This window comes from Eleginops maclovinus, chromosome 20 (genome assembly GCF_036324505.1).
Source record: "Eleginops maclovinus isolate JMC-PN-2008 ecotype Puerto Natales chromosome 20, JC_Emac_rtc_rv5, whole genome shotgun sequence".
Taxonomy (NCBI): Eukaryota; Metazoa; Chordata; class Actinopteri; order Perciformes; family Eleginopidae; genus Eleginops; species Eleginops maclovinus.
The window spans coordinates 13,053,080-13,071,591 of NC_086368.1; the positions used below are offsets into that span (position 1 = coordinate 13,053,080).

The window sequence follows — 18,512 nt, forward strand, 5'->3', positions numbered from 1 at the left end:
TGTATTGCTTTATTATCACGGTTTATTTTCTTCCATTATAGTGCAAATACAAACAAATTTGCTGCTAACCAAACACCATTATTGCCACGGTGAATCTGAAGGTATTGGGCAGTTTCAGGACTTAAACAAGGTAAGGTGGTGATTTGTAAACAGACTATGTATTTCTCTTTGAAGTAATCAAATTATTATGATTAAACAAATCACATAACACGGTTTACAAGGGAAAGCTTACACATAGAACAATATCAGAACAAATACTCTAAATCATACAGTAAAGCAGTTTCTCAACTCTTAGAGGAAAACATCAAAAGTGTTTTTTAAATGATTTTAATTTAAATTTATTTATACAACTATTTGTCAACATCATTATCACATCGATTCTAAAACATACCAATCTTAATTTCTTGTTTTTTTAAAGATACAAAATAACACTTTTCACCATGAAAATGTTAAGGGTTTAAAATATGACGAATGACTAAGCTCCTAAGGTCTTGTTGAAGAAATGTAAAAATGTGCAACAGCCAAAACTCTGATCATGGATGTTTAGCTCTGTGACTGCATGGGAGAGGGGTGTTTCTCTGCCTTCAGCGCTCTCTGCTGTCATCCTTCAGAATTACCGCAATTAAGAGTCCAGTTTGCAATAACATCTCTTTAATAGGTAACATATTATTCTTTAGCACAGTCAAATTCACAGGTAATTATGTGATAATAATATGTTAAAAGCAAACACCGTCAACAACAGTGAAAAGTGGTGAAAACAACCAACAGACAAACCAAAAACGGTTTTCCTCGGTTCACAAAACAGGCGCACCATATCCGGTCCGTCTGCTTAATGTGTCCGTCACTAGCGTGTCTCGTGTGAAGTTTGAATGTGGTGTGGACGCATAGTAGCACTTGAATTAACAATAATTAGGTCTCAAATAAACTTAACCAAACCAGCTAGTGTTTTACGACTGTTACATTCACAAGCTAGCTGCCGTTGTTTACAGTCTGTTGACGTGAAAGCCCCACGATACATGTCCAGTCAGCCGAAGAGACTCCGCACTGAAAACATGCCCGCTATTAAGATCGGAACCCACAACGGCAGCTTTCATTGTGATGAAGTCCTCGCCTGTTTCTTCCTCCGCCAGCTGCCTGAGTACAAGGTAGGCTTCTGCTGCTTAATGGCGATATGATGGGTGCCTGTATGTATCCTCTTGCTGCTGTTGTTCACGTGTCAATGTCAACTTTACTTAAATGTACACAATCTTGATAGTACTTCTTTTAAATGTACATCTTCAGTCTGCATTGGCTGGTTTGTTTTTTTTATCTTGTCTTTTCGCTACACGTCCCATGTCATTTCTTAACACCCCAATTGGTGGAGCTGCAGCACAGATAGATGGAGCTCTAAGAGCGATGACATATGAACCTTTAATACAACTAGTATACTCCTATAGTTTGCTTTTTAGGAGAAATTGCCCAGCAAAAAAGTCCAAAAACGTAGGCAACACCTCCCAAACTCTACTAGCATGTTCCTACATTCACCTTCGTGGGTAAAGTGATTTCTATGTTGTAACAATATGTACAAACATAACAACAAATGGAAACAAATGAGCCATTTTGGCAATGATCTGGTTATCCCTTGTTTATCTGTGGCAAAATCCCTGACCCAAATGTAAACAAAGCTGCATAAAAATGGCAAACACAATAGGAATGGCTGTTTAAACCATTGGTCACTTATTTAAAGATAATGTGTTTATCGATTCAATCAATGTGTATTCTTTACGGCTTTGCCACAGATCTACTTCCAGTGGTTTCAACACGTTCAATTTTAGTTATAATGCACTGGGAAGAATTTATTTATGCAGTTTTTGCTTGATTGAAAAGGTTTCGGATGCTCTAATGACACCTGGACATACCAATGAAGATGTTATTGCATTCACGAAAATATGTGGGCTGCTGGTGTATAGATTTAATATGTAGTTATTGCAGACCTAAACAAAACGTTCTATTCATTTCACAGGATGCCGAGATAATCCGTACAAGGGACCCGAAACAGCTGGCAGAGTGTGACATCGTTGTAGACGTGGGCGGAGAGTTCGACCCAAAGAAGCATCGCTATGACCATCATCAGAGGTACAACTTTAGAAGTACACTGCAGCGAAGAGATTACGTTTAATACATTTTCTTCTCAGAAAATATGACACATATCAACATTTATCATGTTGATAAGAACAGTTTATTTTTGTAATGCAAAAAGCTATGCAAGCACTGTAAAATGTGCCTCTCATGTCGGCCACTTGGACATGTCACATCTGCAAAAAGCACTGCTGTGACATCAGGGTTTCCCGCAGCACTTTACAGCTTAGGCGGCCGCCTAAGCAACGCACGGCCCAAAAAATATGAGCGATATTCGCCGTGTTACTCTATCCTGTTTTCCAAACAGTGACCAACGCCAGCCTCCCTTCTCTGCAGAACGCATTAAAACAAATATTAATTTAAAAAATGTGTCATGAATTGGAAAAAATAAAAATTGCGGGCTTCTTCCTTTGTCTGAGAGTTGTTATTGGGCAATATTAGTTCAGATATAACTTAAACTGAAACAATATGTCGTGATAATGGATTTGATCTTTTGTTGCAGCTCCTTAATTATCTTATACAAAGGCAGATAAGTAACTAATTGCCATGTACATTTAAACCCATAAATGATTAATGGGTAGTTCATTCACTAGAGAGCTGAAACATTCAACTGAAGATGTGCTTGTATTGGTAACATGTACAAAATGTAGAGGTCTGTTCTAGAGGTATTGATGCACACACAGCCTTCACAGGACTGAAGAAGTTCCAATCCTCTAATTGCCCCTGTCCTGTCTCCCTGAACTCAGGACAATCCAACTAGAATTCACCTGTTGCTTATTTTTGTTGTCTAAAACAAAGTGTTATGAATCATATCCTAATTATTTTGGGTGCAAGTAAGAGACTATATTTAGCTGTGGCCTCTGTTCGTACATAACTAAAGAACCCTATTTGCATAAGTATCATGTTGTAACATGCTCTGCTTAATTTCCTGCCAAAGTTCCTTCCAAATGATTACACTTACTCAAAGTTGCATCACGTTGAGTAATCAGCCTTCTGCAGATGTCTTGTCAGCTTAATGCCCTGATGATAATCAGAGTTAGGACCATGGTGACAGAGATATGCCAGGACTCTCTTCCTGGCAGGTGGTTAGTGATAATTAGTACTCCTTCAATTGAACGCCCCCCTGCCGCTGGTGCACGTGGCACGGAGGCTGCCGTTCTCTGTCGGGTGCTGCAGGAGAATGTGGCTGTCACTCACATGAGCGGATGGGGGAAGATGGTTCTGATGGCAGGGATGGATGTAAATGGACTGGGTAGCTGGAGGGAGATGACAAAAACAATGAGTGTTCTCATTTTAATTTCAGAACAGTGACGGTGCACAGATGAAGTTGACAGCGTTATCAAAACAATACAGTGAAAACTCTGTGGATGATTTAAACCACTACATTTGTAGGTTTCATCTAGACCGATGATTGATAGCATGTCTGTGAAACATGGACATAACGGCAAACAAAATTAGACTGTAACATGTAACTGAAAGTTGCTACGCCCCTGCAGTTACCATTTAAATTAGATTCAAAGAACTAAACCTTTTTTATACGTAGTACTGTTTAAAGACAATGATTACAATGACAATGAATTTTAAGGAGCAGCTTGTTAGCAAAATTGTTACAGCGTGCTCCATATAACTTGATCTGCTGTTGCATGTCACACTAATCTTCCCCTCTTCCCCCTCTCCCCCTCTCCTCTCCATTTCTACACTGTCATCTGAAATAAAGTAAAACAAATTAAAACCTTTAGACAAAAATAGACAGAAACTGCTTCAGATATAGAATACATTTAGATATTCTTTAGCAGGTTAGAACATGGTTGTGAGTGGAGGCATAACAAATGCTCTCTACAAACTGACTGAAGGTTGACAAAAGCACAACAGATCAGATCTGGCAGGGATTATGTTTGGTCACACTAGAACTGCTCCAAGTGCTTCCATTTCATTTCAGCAAAGAAATGAAATGGAAGCAAATGTATTTTTTGTCTATTGTGATGCAGTGTTTAATGTGGTCTGCATTTTTCAGCCCCTTTAGTCAGCAGAGAACTGTCCTGCGCAAAACTGATTTTAGGTCTTTGTATTTTGACATAGTTTAGGTGGCGTCCACTGCTTCCCCATACAGAATGATTATTCTCTCCGCTGTGTTCACCAGAAATCTACGATGCCTGATAATGTGGCCACAATTCATTCAATTTGATCAACATTTGAGTTTTCTGTTAGGATCAAAGCATCAGATAACACATATTGTTTTTAACAATAACTTATTCTTTTATGTTTGTCTGACACAACATGTGTACAGAATTAAATTGTATGAAGGTGTTGATACTCTAATGTTTATATATGAATTACTATTAGTTCATATTTAAAGGTTATCCAATCTTAACAGAATAAATACCCCAGAAAGTTAAGGTTAAAGGCAGAAATGAGACAGAGACCATTAAAGTCTCTGAAGCACTCAGAGGGAATTAGTTTTCTCTGAAGTACAGAAGGTCACAGTGAGGTCTAAATTAATTAAAAATTAAGATTCCCCGACATCTGCATCTCAAAGGACGACATGCGTAATCTGATTTGAAATGTATCGATATCTTAGTGATGTCATATATTTTGTAGTCACAAATATGTATTTTCTAAGCACGGGGGACAGCGATTGTTTGTAGATGAGTCAGTAATTGAAAGGATACAGTTCAAGGGGTCCACAATTGTTTACAACAAAAAGGAAAAACCCCAGTAGTCAGAGGAGCAGATAAGGGCTGTAAAGGATGAAATAAAGGCCAGTGAAGGTCGTTATAACAGAAGCAGTGAAGCAAAGTTGAAGTATGTTTTTGTGACACTTTGAGAAGATGATTTTAGTAGCTGATGGAAAACCACACTGTGTCTGTGAAATCCGCCTTTCTCTGCAAAACCCATTTCCATCATTTTTAGGGTCTACTGGGATTAGAGTAATGGAAACTTACTGTCCAGTACGTAATATTCTTTTTCAGAACAATGTTGAGTATCCTGAGTCATTGAGTTTCTTTTGATACTTTAAGTAGGGGAGCAGCGTCATTTTGTGCACAGTCAATAGTATGCTATAAAGCCATCATGTGTAGTGATTTAGTCATTAGCATAAAGAAGTGGTGCAGCTGGTGCTCTCTGGGACTAGTAATACATTATATGTGAAGCATGTTTATACAATTCAAAGTAATACTACATTATCTACATAGTCCAGTATTGGATCTGTATTCTAATACCAATCACTTTGTTTTAGTTCTGTATGGCAAATGCTGCCTTTTGATTTCCCACAAACAGTCTGAAGGCTTCTCATTGGGGCTCTGATAACCTTTTTCAGCCTTTCTGAATTTCACTCTGTCATTTTCCTCTTGCTCATTTGCTCCAATCTCCTGATAATCAGCACAGAAATGCCTCAGCTTGGCCAATTAGTGCTTTAATGGCTGTGATTACCCCCTGCTTCCCTAGCATGTCACTCATTCATTTGACAGACTGTTTTCCGCTGTGCCGCAACCCAAGCATCCTAATTAAGCCTAAATTAAATGACCTACAGTAGCTGGGTGCTGGAGTCCACCCATCTTAGCATGTGGCTGAGGGGAGAGCTCCGGTGGCTTCTATTCATGTGTGCTGACGCTCACAAAGTCTCTGAAGCTGAGGGGAATATTTATGTTTGCAAGTGGCTTTTATTGATATACTGTACATCACATAATATGCAGCATAAATCTGGTTTGACATTGCATTGAAGAGACCAGTTATTGGGAGGAGTCTGTTTATGAGCAGAACACCAATGTTTAATCTCCCTAGCCTTTCCGTTAGTATTGAGTATTGGATACCCTCTGTCTTTGGACCATGTAGGGGTTTGTGGACGGTAATAGCACTAACATAAGCTATTTTATGTATCTATCTGTTCATCTATGTTTTTGTATTTCCCTTCATTTGTAGAGGCATGGCTACAAAACATGTACTGCTGTGACACGTGTCATCAAACCAGATGATCACATAAGCTCATAATTAGATTTTAATAATCATGATTTTAGGTTCATGAATACTGTCATTGTTGTTCCCATTTGCATACAGCATGGGCTGACACATAGGGTTGGCATCTATTTGTGTACTGAACGAGCTATTGTCAGTATTTTTATAATGACCTTTGTTACCTACTGTGAAATGAATATTGTCTTAGTGTCAAAATGCCATTTCTATTCCGGATGCAGTCGGTTCACATAATGTCTCCCCTCTCTTCAGGACCTTTGCAGAGAGCTTCCACAGCCTGTGTCCGAAGAAGCCATGGGTGACCAAGCTGAGCTCAGCAGGTCTGGTCTACCTTCACTTTGGCCGTCAAGTGCTGACCCATCTGACGCAGCTGAAGGAGGGCGACAGGCAGCTGGATATGCTCTTTGACAAGGTGAGAGGATGAGAGAGGGCGGATTCAAAGCAGGCGGTGGATTAGCAAACCCTTGAGTTTTTTTTCATAGCACAAACGCTCCATTTGAAACTGATTTTTTGCTCTGACTCACTCATATCCAAAACGTTTCCTCTGTTGATGAATTGATCTCGAACAGTGATAACTTTACAAATAGTTGGAAGACAGAAGAACAGAAACATCTAATGAATGAGAGGAAAGCTAGCTTAATAGTTACTATGGTCAAATGAGGGAATTCATTAATTCTACAGTTGTCAGTAGAGGGTGATTATAAATAACCAGCGTGGGACAGGGATGTATCCGATTTAGACAAATCCAAGCAGGATTTTAGCACAGTGAATATTTAATGAAACATTAAGCTAGCCAAATCTTAGGTCAACCATGACTTTAAGCTCTATTAACTCATATTATCATCGGCCTTTTGATGTGTCAGTTTGTTTCAAGCCCCCAAATAATCCTTTTACTCACAGCTGTGGCTTTATTTATTTTTAGGATGTTGCTTCTCTCATCCTCTACCAAAATGTCTCTATCTCTGACCCAAAACTGAGTTCCACTTGTAAGCCACTTGTAAAATGTCAGCTGTTTGATGATTGACCTTCCAATGTACCAAGGAGTTGACTTTTCCAACCTCAATATGTCTCTGCTTCATAGTAACTTCTTCTCTAGCCTTGTCAACAGGCTTTATAATAGCAGCACTTTGGCTTTTCCTTTTGCTTTAACGTCCAAGCTGTACGCTTTAGCCCTCAGTATCTGTCCACACACTGTGACCAAATGGATTTCAATAAGAACCCAGTAACTTTCCTAAAAGTCCTTTCATAACTTCCCTAGCTTTTTGCTCCCATTTGCTCTCTCGTTTTTAATGTTAGCATGAACATAAAACGTTGGATTCCCATGTTGTTGCCATGCAGATTTCAGTCATCAAATAACCCTAACCTTTCCTGTCGTGTCATTTTAAATTCCTCGCAGCTGTATGAGAACTTTGTGGAGGAGGTGGATGCTGTTGACAACGGTATTTCACAATATGACGGGGAGGCCCTCTACTCGGTCTCCACCACGCTGAGCGCACGTGTTGGCCACCTGAACCCACGCTGGAACAGCAAGAGTCAAGACACTGAGGTGAAGGATTGCATGGATGCGAGTGTATACTTGCACCTAGCAAGCAGGTCGGTCTCCTGCCGCACATTATTACAGATCTTTTAAACTAAAGGTCACAGATATTGCATGGGTCTGTATCTGGGTTTTTTTATTACCTGGATTTCAACAGCATGACTCATAGACACTTGGGAATTACTGTGTGTAAATTACTATATATGTTAGTAAAAACCCACAAGAAACACAACATAACAGTGCTATACACACATGTTTCAATTAGTAAAGCTACAAGATGCATTGAATCCAAGGAACAATGTGAAATTGAGATTTTTTTAAATTTAGGCTTTATATGCAGATTGTTTTCCCAAACGTGCTTTAACATAAAAAAACCCTCTGTATTAAAATATCTGGTCTTCAAATCTCACATTGGAGAGGGGGGATCTGGTTATACTTTGCTTTTTTATATTTTTGCTTGAAAGAAATACACTAAATCAACTTATCAAAGTAGTTTCGAATTAGTTTTCATTCAATTGAATAATCCTTGTATTGCCCCATCGATTGAGCCCCTGTAGTTGATGACTCAATCATTTTGCAACATGGACAAACCCAGACCTGAACTCCCTTTTGTCGACTCTAGAATAAAAAAAACATGCTGTTGTCTACATTATTAAATGACAGTAAAACAAAAATACAAGAAGAATCTTGTGGTAAACAGAACAGGTGCAATGCTGTGCAATTCTGTGCAATCAGTGTTCGGAGGGGTGGTTTTACTGTCTCGTTAGTGCAGGAGGGGAATGCCTGCAGGGAAACAGTACCTGTTTCTCTGCATGATAATACCGGCAGCCTGGCTTTGCATATATGCTGAACAATTTATTTCCACGGTTAGGGTTGTCTCAGGTGGAGAATTTTCAAATTTCAGTTCACGTTATTATGTTTCTTCTCCTGACACCCCTACCAACTCAGGCTCTAAGGCATGACAGCTCTGAAAATAATTATTTTGTCAGATGACTTGAAGACAGGCTGACCTGGTGATCTCTCAAAAGTGTCTGTAATTGAAAGAAAAAAGATTTTCACCTTCTAAATCCAATCTAAAATTCAGAGATTCCACAGAATATCCTTAAAGTTGGATGTGTATGCATGTGGTGGTGATAGCAAGTATTTGGGTCTGAACACTCAAGAGTGAGCCGTTTACGATATTGAACTAAACTAAAAAGGGACCAGGAGCATTCTTTTATTCCTTCTCAATCAAATCAAAAGTTGAGTCAGTCTTTATAATAAGATATTACCCTCACATCATTGCACTGATTTTAATGCATGTATGTGTACACGTCTTCACCAGGAGGGTTTCCAAAAGGCTATGAAGATGGTTGGAGAGGAGTTCCTGGACCGCCTGGAGTTCTACCAGTCCTCCTGGCTGCCGGCTCGCGCGGTGGTGGAGGAAGCTGTGAAGGCGAGGCATCAGGTACGAGCCTGTCCAATCTGATGTGTGAAAATGTTTTTGATCCTTTGTGAACTTTGTTAATTTGTACTTGGACACTAAAACAATAGATTTATGACACTGTTAAACGTGATAGTGTATAGCTGTTTTCACCTTAACTCTCACTTTGTTTCTCTGAGTAGAAAAATTACATTAAGGCATGATCCCACTTAAAAAATAAAATAATATACTGTATATATATTTTTTTTAATCACCTGGACAATGTTTTTTTTGCATGCATTCATTCAAATAAATATCTGAATTTATTTTTCAGGGACAATCTGAATATTTCTATTACAGTGAGAGGCTGGTATATCTTGTGGTTTTCTCAATGACAGACTTTCAGTTTTGATTCTGTGTCGCTGTTCTGGTGTGGAGCAGATGGACATAAGGGGCTGCATGATTTCCATACTAGGTCCTTGTTTCTTTTTCAGTTCCCATTTTCATGTCAATTTCGAGGGAACATTATGCGTTCGATGCCCAAAAATAAAAACTTGAATTATTCCACTTATGTATAATGTTGAGAAACTTCATATTATAAAACTGTAAAGTTTTAGCAAATATTCTTTGAAACAACCTAAATGTCACCAAATAAACGGTTGTTGCTTTTTTCCTTTATTCAACACATTCTGTTTCTCCTCCTGTTTACCAGGTGGATCCTAGTGGGGAGGTGGTGCTGTTCTCACAGGGCGGATGTCCATGGAAGGAGCATCTGTTTACCCTGGAGAAAGATCTCAAGGTGGAGTCGCCCATCAAGTTTGTCCTTTACGCCGACCAGAATGGACAGTGGAGGGTCCAGTGCGTCCCCGCCGGGCTCAACACCTTCCAGAACAGGTGATTTTTAAAAACAGCTAAAAGTGTGAATTCACACAAAGTTGTTTTTTTTAGTAAAGGTTATCTTAACAACATTTTTGCTTCATGGGGTGCCGTTTGTAATGTGTGCCGAGGCAGCACATTGCATGACTTACCTTGGTGGTAAGTGTTGTAAAACTGACTCAGGACAAGAATGTTTTAAACATTGTGGGAAAATACTGTGAAGGATTTGTCCTTCAGATTATTCCCAATGTGTTGATATGAGTTAACATTACTGCTTGTTGCACCATTGAACATCAACTCAAGGAGGAACGACATGTAAAACCGTGTTTGTAGGATGACGATTGTTTAGTTAAGGAAGTGCTTTTGTTCTCACATTTCTCTCTGAGGATTGGAAATGATGTAAACAAACTCAACAGAGTTCCCTGAGCCCTTTCTCCACTTCCGCTCCTCCCAATAAGTTCTCATTTCTCATATTTTTTTTCTTACTTAAACCAGATTTTTATGAGGGTGTATTTTACAGAACGTGAGACTCATCCTCTCTTGAACAACAGATTATCAGAATCAGAATACCTTTATTCGTCCCACAGAGGGGAAATGTACATAAGACTCTGCATTTGACCCAACCTAGTGTTAGGCAAGGGGAGCAGGATAGGGAACGTCTTTCGGGGACTTGAACTGGTGACCTTCCAGTTCCCAGGCCAAGACTTTGCCACCACGCCCCAATATTATTTTCAGTAAGATATTCCTCTTTGTCTCCTCACAACCCTCTCGTGATATGAATTAGGATATAGGCCGTTCTGAAGTTACACAGAAGTGTGAACCTCATGTGTGTGCGTCTGGTAAAGTCAGGGGGTCTCTTAAGCAAGTTAGATTAATCCATCATTAATGTTTCTCCAAAATTGAATCGCAATCTATCTAACTCATAGATCAGATACCCACCATGTCTGTCTATTTTGATAATGAACTCTCTTGTCCTTACGTTCATGCTAATAATATGTATCATTCTCATAGTCTTCTAAACGGTTAATGCATTTTAAGCCCTATGCAATGTAAACTTAATATATTTGCTATGTGCACGACCTTGCGTCTTTTGTGGACCATTCCTGCAGCTTCTAGAAATAATGAGCTCTCTCCAACCCCCAAGCCCTTCTCTTGAGTAAAGGATGCTCTGTACATACTCATTAAGTTATATCAATGTTCCTGCCTTGCCAGTCTGTATATAATCACAGTAATGAGAGGACAAAGACCCTCTGTGTGAATTTGTCGGATGGTTAACACACCGTTTGTTGCCTCTGGAGAGGAATTGTTTACCTGGTTAGTCTCTCGCACTCCTACCCACAATGCTGCTCTGCTAACGTCATCAGCGTCCCCACAGGATTGTGTACTTCATTTGTTGTTTGACTGAATCCCAGCAAACATCACACATTATGAATCGGTGGTTTCTAGGTGCTTGCATTACAGCGTTCTACACTGGAAAAATCCACAACACTATTTCTGTTCATCAAAACGAAAATTGTGTCAAATAGGCCGTCAGACGGCAGGGACAGCTTTGTTTTAACGGAGGTCCGTTGTCGCCTTATCGTTCACGTCGGTGGCGACCCCTTGTATATGGGCGCCATGGGCTCGTGAGAATTGATGTATCTTATATACAAGATCAGCGCCACAGCATGGCCCTCATACTTTATTTTTCGAGATACACCCCTGTGATTTCTTTCTGTTTGATATTGTTCCCTGCTTCTCAACGTGGTATCAATGGTTCACCAGTGACTGGGGTGAAATAATATTAGTAGTGAGTAGAGATGAACAATATAGTCTAAAGATCAGCTTATAATTGTCAATTTGGTCACTGCTGATAGATTGTTTGAAAAAAAGGGTGCATTTTAGTGACTCTTCTCTCCTCTTATTCTAATTTATTACATTTTCAAATTGTAGGTAACAGGTTGTTGACGGTGAATTGGGCTTTTACTAAAAGTTAATGAGCTTCTGCCTTATCAGCCAACACAAGGTGATCAGACAATTTAAATATGTCGTCTTATCCTTTACGTAACTTGCAAATAACCCCCCGCACACTATTTAAGTTGCAAAAAATATATTTATGTGTTATTTCAGTGTTGGACCTTTTTGTAACTTAGACAGTGAGTGGGCTTAATAGCACATTTTGATCCAAAATCACAAAATCTTTTGAGATTTGCAAGGATTCAGATTCAATACTGGATTTATATTCAGAGCAAGATATTTTCATAACTTTCCCCACTATGAAAAGGATTATAATAAACACTAAACACTTTGAATGCAGCATGTTCAGCAGACTATAAATAAATTGGCCTTTTACACACACACATATTAAATGTCGGACATCATAAATCATTCTAGTTTTTTTCCCCTTAAGAATATATCAGATGGGTGAATCATTTATAATCACAATTTTCTTCCCATCATAACACCACATCTTGATTATTTTCTTTGAATGCAACTGTAGTGATTTATATAAGAAAGAAAGCTCCTTTGACAATTGTCAAAGAGAAGATCATTTCGTTTACAGACTTAATTTTCCTGGATTCATGGCAAAAACTGTTAGTAGAATCTCCCCTGAGAAAACTCACAGTGAAAATCCATTATAAATAATCTATCAAGTCTCCTAACCTTTCTCCAATGAATGTACCTCGAGCTGTTGAACTTTTCACACTAGTGTTTGCTCAGTGTTCTCCTGTACATACTAACCTATGTGACAAAAGCATTGTGTGTCCTATGGCTGCTAAAATTAGAAGCTTAATAGGAAGCACTCAGTTTGTATTATCCGTTACTGAAAACAGCGTTGATACCGCAGGAGGAGAGGGAACAGTAAACGGATATTTCAGCCACTTACAATTACAGCTCGATATAAGAGAACACATTGAATCGTTGTTGCAAAAACAGTATGGAACTTTGTGTTTCTGAATTTACATTATTGTCATTGTAATTATTTTATGCTCATTCTGACTCTACACAGTATTTCTACTGAATCAGCATCAGTCTGTTTTGCCATCTGTTGAAAGTCCCTTATGCTGAGGTGTTTTTTTTATGACATTTTCTGTATTGAAATTGAGGGTCTTAAAAAAAAAGAAGCTTTCACGTGTTTTACAAATTGCGAAGACCTCTGAGATATATGTTACTTTGGTCTCTATAAATCAAATGGACTCACAGATGTGATATTTCAGACGACTGCATGCTGTGTATGTGGCCTTGTGCTTTATCCTGGGTCCTTATTGGGTCTATATGGGTCTCATTATGGATACTCTTTAGGTTGCCCAAAGGCCCAAGGAGAGGGTGGAATAGCTTTTAGATTTGATCTGAACAGTGCTGCTCTGTAACATTTTCTATTTCTCTTTCCATGAGGTCCCTTTGTCTGGCTCTCCCATTAGTTTCTGTCTTTCTTATGAAAAGTATTTCTGTCTCTGTCCTATAATCACACTCTTCCATTTTTCCTATCTGTCTTGCTCGCTTCCCTTTAATCCTATTTACTTCCACGTTACTCCCTACCTCGCTGTCTCACCTTTCGCACCTCCTGTCCCTCACTGCCAGACTTTTTCCACTCCGCTGCAGAATCTCTTCAGGCAGCAGCTCTTCCAATTGATCATACAAACTCATGTTTATGGTGGCGAAGCACTTCAAAGATTTGATTTAATAGGACTGGGGCGGCTGGTTTGGAGCTCCATGAGAACAATGGCTTGCGAGATGGTGAAACAACAACATAGCTCCAGATGGCTCTTCCTACGGGTGGCCTGCTTCCTCCCAGCGGGCATGTAGAAAGGGGTGTTGTTATCACCTGTGTCCATGCTACTGCACCTTGGGGGGGAGATGTCTATTTTTATCAGCAGCACATTGCTAAGGAAATGTGAGCTTGGAGAAAAGAAAGAAGTGGGAGCAGGATAAAACTGTTTATTAAAAGCCATGTGAGCTGGACCAGAACAGATCACTCTATTTCTGCTGTGCCTCTGTTTTAGGGATATTTCCTGTGGTTATGCACTGGTGTTTTTTTTTTCCCCAGATTATTTATTTTACCCATCAAATGTCATAAAAAACCTATTGGTATTTCAGAAGGTCTTGGGGAATAATGTCAAATGTCTGACAAAAACATATCAGTCTAAAAGCCAAAGGTAATCAGTAACCTTGGTTTAATGTGAAAAAAAAACCCTGAAAATCTTCACAAATGAGAAGCTAGAAAATGTTTTAAAGCATTTGTTGATTTTTTTCATTTTTCATTTTCATTTTATTTGTTCCGCTCATGATGGTGCACAACATAAGAAAAAAAAGAAATGAAAATTAATTCACATTCAAAACTCAACTCTATTTACACATTCCATGAGCGAAAAGGAGCAGGGAGAAGAATACATCTTATTTTGCCTGCCCCTTACTCAAAACATAAATAAACAATCAAAATAGATGGTCTAACAAATATATATTTATTTACAAGTACTTACAGTAACGTGAGAAAAGAAACAAGCGACATACACACTAATTCACAATCAACTAAAGAACCAGATTACCTGCCACTTCACAAAGTTTAGTTACTCTTTCTTTATACATCTTCTTGAACTGAAAAATATTTATACAACCCTTTAAATCATTCTGTAGACAATTCCACAGTTTGACTCCAACCACTGAAATACACATCTGCTTTAAAGTAGTCCGTGCATACTGATGCTTAAAATGAAATGTCCTTCTTCGGTCCTCATCCTCTGAACTAAGAACAAACAATGTTTGTAAATGTTCTGGTAATACTTTGCTTTTTGCCCTGAATATAACTAGTAGTGTCTGGAACTCAACTAAATCCTTAAGTTTCAAAAGTCCTGACTTGATAAACAGACTATTTGTGTGTTCTCTGAAGTCCACTTCATGAATAATTCTTACTGCTCTTTTCTGTAACATAAACGATGGAGTTATATTACTCATGTACGTGTTGCCTCACGCTTCCAGACAATAGCTAAAATATGGCAAAACCAGTGAGCCGTACAGAATTCTCATTGCCTTGTAATCTAACACATACTTTGCTTTATTCAAAACAGAAATATTCTTTGACACCTTTTATTATCAAACTGATTGCCGATTAATATTTATTCATCGACTAATCAATGATATGTTTAAAATCTTTTCAATCTGACTTATTCTTAAACTAAAGATCAAAAGCCATCGTGCTTATGGAAATGGAACAAGTTCAATTGTAGTGAGTAGGTGAGGAAATGTTATTCATTTCTGTAATAAAGGGACTAAATTGTAGAGTGTATCCCTCCTCTTTGGCCCTGTAGTGATATTAGTCGGATAAATCACTGATCACTGTGTTATGTTACATTATGTGTATTACAGAGATGGTGTCTATGAATATTTAGTCAGGAGTATTGAACTAATTATTTTCTTGGAAACTGTTAAACCACTAAACAAGTACAGTCAATATGTAATGTTTTTTTTAAAATCTATTGATGCACAATTTCCCAGACCAGTATTTTTGTTGTTATGGTAGAGTAAAAGTCTTGGGAAGGCCTTGAGGAATGAGTTTGCTAATTTTGGTCTTATTTTTAGACGGGTCATCTTGAGAATCAGAGCTTCCTGGTCTTTCATAACAACAAGTCATCACCCCTCCTACTTCTGCTCTCATTATTGCCATGTTGACCTTTCGTCTTGCGCTTGTTTTCCAGCCATACTGTGGAGCTATCGATCAGTTGTTTCATTTTACAGGGATTAAGGGGTTGCCATGCTTTTCTTCCCAGGTTGTCTTGTGCTCTTGGAAAACATAAGATCATGTGGACTTGAGATAATGGCATTGAGTTGACTTGGAGAACATTTCCATCATTTGCCATTATGGATCATTTGTGAAGCTCCTTACTCTCTGACTATTACAGTTTTTAGAGGACGTTTCACAGAATGGCAAGAAATCAACCCTTCAAAATGGAGAACAAAAGAAAAGCCTTTAAAAAATGAATCTGTTTTGGACAAGCATCTCTCTTTATGTCTGGGTTAGTTAGACTGTTAGAGTAAGACTGAACAGTTTCATGAGGAAGAGGGGCATACGGTTTCCATTGCTTGAAAAAGAAAGAAATCTGATGCTTTAAGTTAATGTTAAAGTCTATTTTTGAAATGGTGGAAGAGCGAGACCTGAGTGACAATGTGATCGTTACATAGGAGATAACAACCCTGTCATGACACACATGCATAGAAACAAAAGACAACTGGTAATGTGTTTTAAATGACATGCCAGACTTCGGACGGAGGTGAATGCTGCACACAGTGGGAAGCAAATTACCGGCTCTACATTTTTATGAATTTTCCTCCTTTGACGTTACGTCTAGAGACACTTTGAGGAGGTCAGCCTGTGAACCCTTGCAGAGCCAATCTTTCCCCCACTTTGTAAGATTGCTTGTCGTCTCCCCTGCCATCATAGGGTCGCCTGACTTGGGTACCAAATATCTGATCCTGAATAAAAAAGAACAAAGCTGATTTGATTGGTCTATTTGCTCGAGCTGCTTGTGGCGGCGCAGTGTGTGTCAGGATTACTGCAGGTGCCGTGAATGACAGCAGGGCACCTTAGGTCATGTCATAAAATCGGGAAAAAACAGAGCAACCCAAGTCTTTGTGCGAAGCTATTCTAAGATAATATGAGATAATCAAATGTCATTACTGATAACTGTACTGATGTAAAGTGCAATTTCCTGAACCCTAATTTGACATGAGCTGCTTGTGTCACCCAACTAACAGGACAAAACCCCAAATATTAGGTGATCATATAACAAGAAAAGAGAATCCTAACATTTGAGAAGCAGATAAGGGTTGGTTTGCTTGTTTGAAAAGTGACTCACTAGCAGAAGTAAGTTGTTAGATTGGGTTTATTCTTTTCTTGATGTTGTTGACATCATTCATCAGTGCATAATTGTGGTTTCTTTGTTGTTGTTTTCCTGGTTGGCAGACGATGACAGCACTCTGTGTTTTGCCAAAGTGTCCACAGGAAGTGAGCAGCTAACCCACACAGTGTCACTCTGTAAGCCAATTTGCCCTTCTGTCTCCCTGACTCAGGCTGTCCCTGCTGGAAGAGTGGCGCGGCATTCGTGATGAAGCTCTATCGAAGCTCAGTGGGATCGAGGGCTGCGTCTTCGTCCACGCTGGAGGCTTTATTGGCGGGAACAAGACCCAGGAAGGAGCCCTGGAGATGGCACGGAGGACCCTGCAGGCCGCCGCCAAGTCCCCTGCAAATGGAAGCAGCTGAAGAGTCAGACAGGAGAGCCAACATCACATTTTGTTCCATGGGTCAATCATTAGAGAGGATAGCAAGAATTCAAATGTTAGTTTGCTGTCTTGAATCTTGTTCGACCCCAGCCTTAGCTAATGTTATTTTTGTTTTGCCTTGCCAGTATGAAGAGGGTATGGAAATGTCAGCCAAATAATGTTGGACCAGTTCCTGAAATACCTTTATTCCAACACAGACTCGCTCTGAATCATAATCTGAAATAATGTTATTATTCTTTTCTTGGTTCGTATAAATGTGAGTCTGTTTTGATGTCACTTTTACAATTAAAGACTCTTTGGCTTGCATTCTGGTATTTGTAAACATTTCTGGTTGAATCAAACATTAAAGCAATCATTTTTTCCAGTTCTGCTCACATCTCACTTCTTTCACCGTCGTGGAATATACGAGGCAGGCAGTCGGGTGGACCACCAAGGATCTTCAAAGCCTGTGATACCACGGCCTTACCTTTAAGGGTCGATTTATAGAGACACAGTGGTTCCCTCTTTCATTTCCAGCAGGCTGACATTAACTGTAGCACTACAAAGAGATACAGAGGCTTCTTCCGCTTGCTGCAAGATCAAAGCGTCAATAATGAAGCCCGATTAAATCTGAGAAATGATGGTACAAACGCCATGAAGAGGTGCTTCATTTGGCAGCCGGAGTCACGACGAGCTTACCGGCACTGGGACGAGCAGTGCAGTCGATTTCCCTGTAATAAAGTCAGCGGATGAACCCCACATTTTCTCATTAATACTCCAGATTTCCTCCCCTGCTTATCTCTACCTGTTACTCGTACCTTATTGCATTCTCCATAAGGCTGCCCTTCTGCTGCTCTAGTCCAACAGAAAATATTGCTTTATAATTTCATTGCTGTGCATTTTATTTCCATCAGTCTTGTTGTGCAAATGCCAGAACAGTGGAAAATTAGTTCATGTTGTGACTTGTTTTTTTGTATACCCTGGTGCCAACTGTTATTTCTTTATCTTTGTAAATCTTAATTGAAAATATATTTTTATGCTCTCTGTGAATCCTGCTATAAATACAAAATGTTGACATTTACACAGATAACACATGCAGTGCATTGACTATTTTTAATAGCTTTGGAAAGGTCTTGTAAATCTTGTACAAACACACACACACACACACACACACACACACACACACACAATTTAGTGTTATTACTCTGCTCTCTATTGTGCTGGAGCCGAGCCAAGGTTTCAATCCAATCTATACACATTTGTGACAGCGGTTTGCAGTCACATGGTACGTATTGTAATCCCGGCCCACCAGTGATATGTTGTTTTCGAGAGAGAAAGAAGATTTTTTTTCCCCAGCTTGCACCTCGCTACAGCGGT

At 39.2% G+C, this 18,512-nt stretch overlaps 1 protein-coding gene across 1 annotated transcript; it reads left to right on the top strand.

The window, feature by feature from the left end:
- Positions 1–816: 816 nt before the first annotated feature.
- Positions 817–17,520, top strand: myg1 (myg1 exonuclease). The gene is made up of 7 exons (XM_063910255.1): positions 817–1,145; positions 2,003–2,115; positions 6,340–6,499; positions 7,484–7,633; positions 8,949–9,071; positions 9,739–9,920; positions 16,947–17,520. The coding sequence occupies exons 1-7, from the start codon at positions 870–872 to the stop codon at positions 17,134–17,136; spliced, it is 1,194 nt and encodes a 397-aa protein (XP_063766325.1). The 5' UTR covers positions 817–869; the 3' UTR covers positions 17,137–17,520.
- The last annotated feature ends 992 nt before the right edge of the window (positions 17,521–18,512 follow it).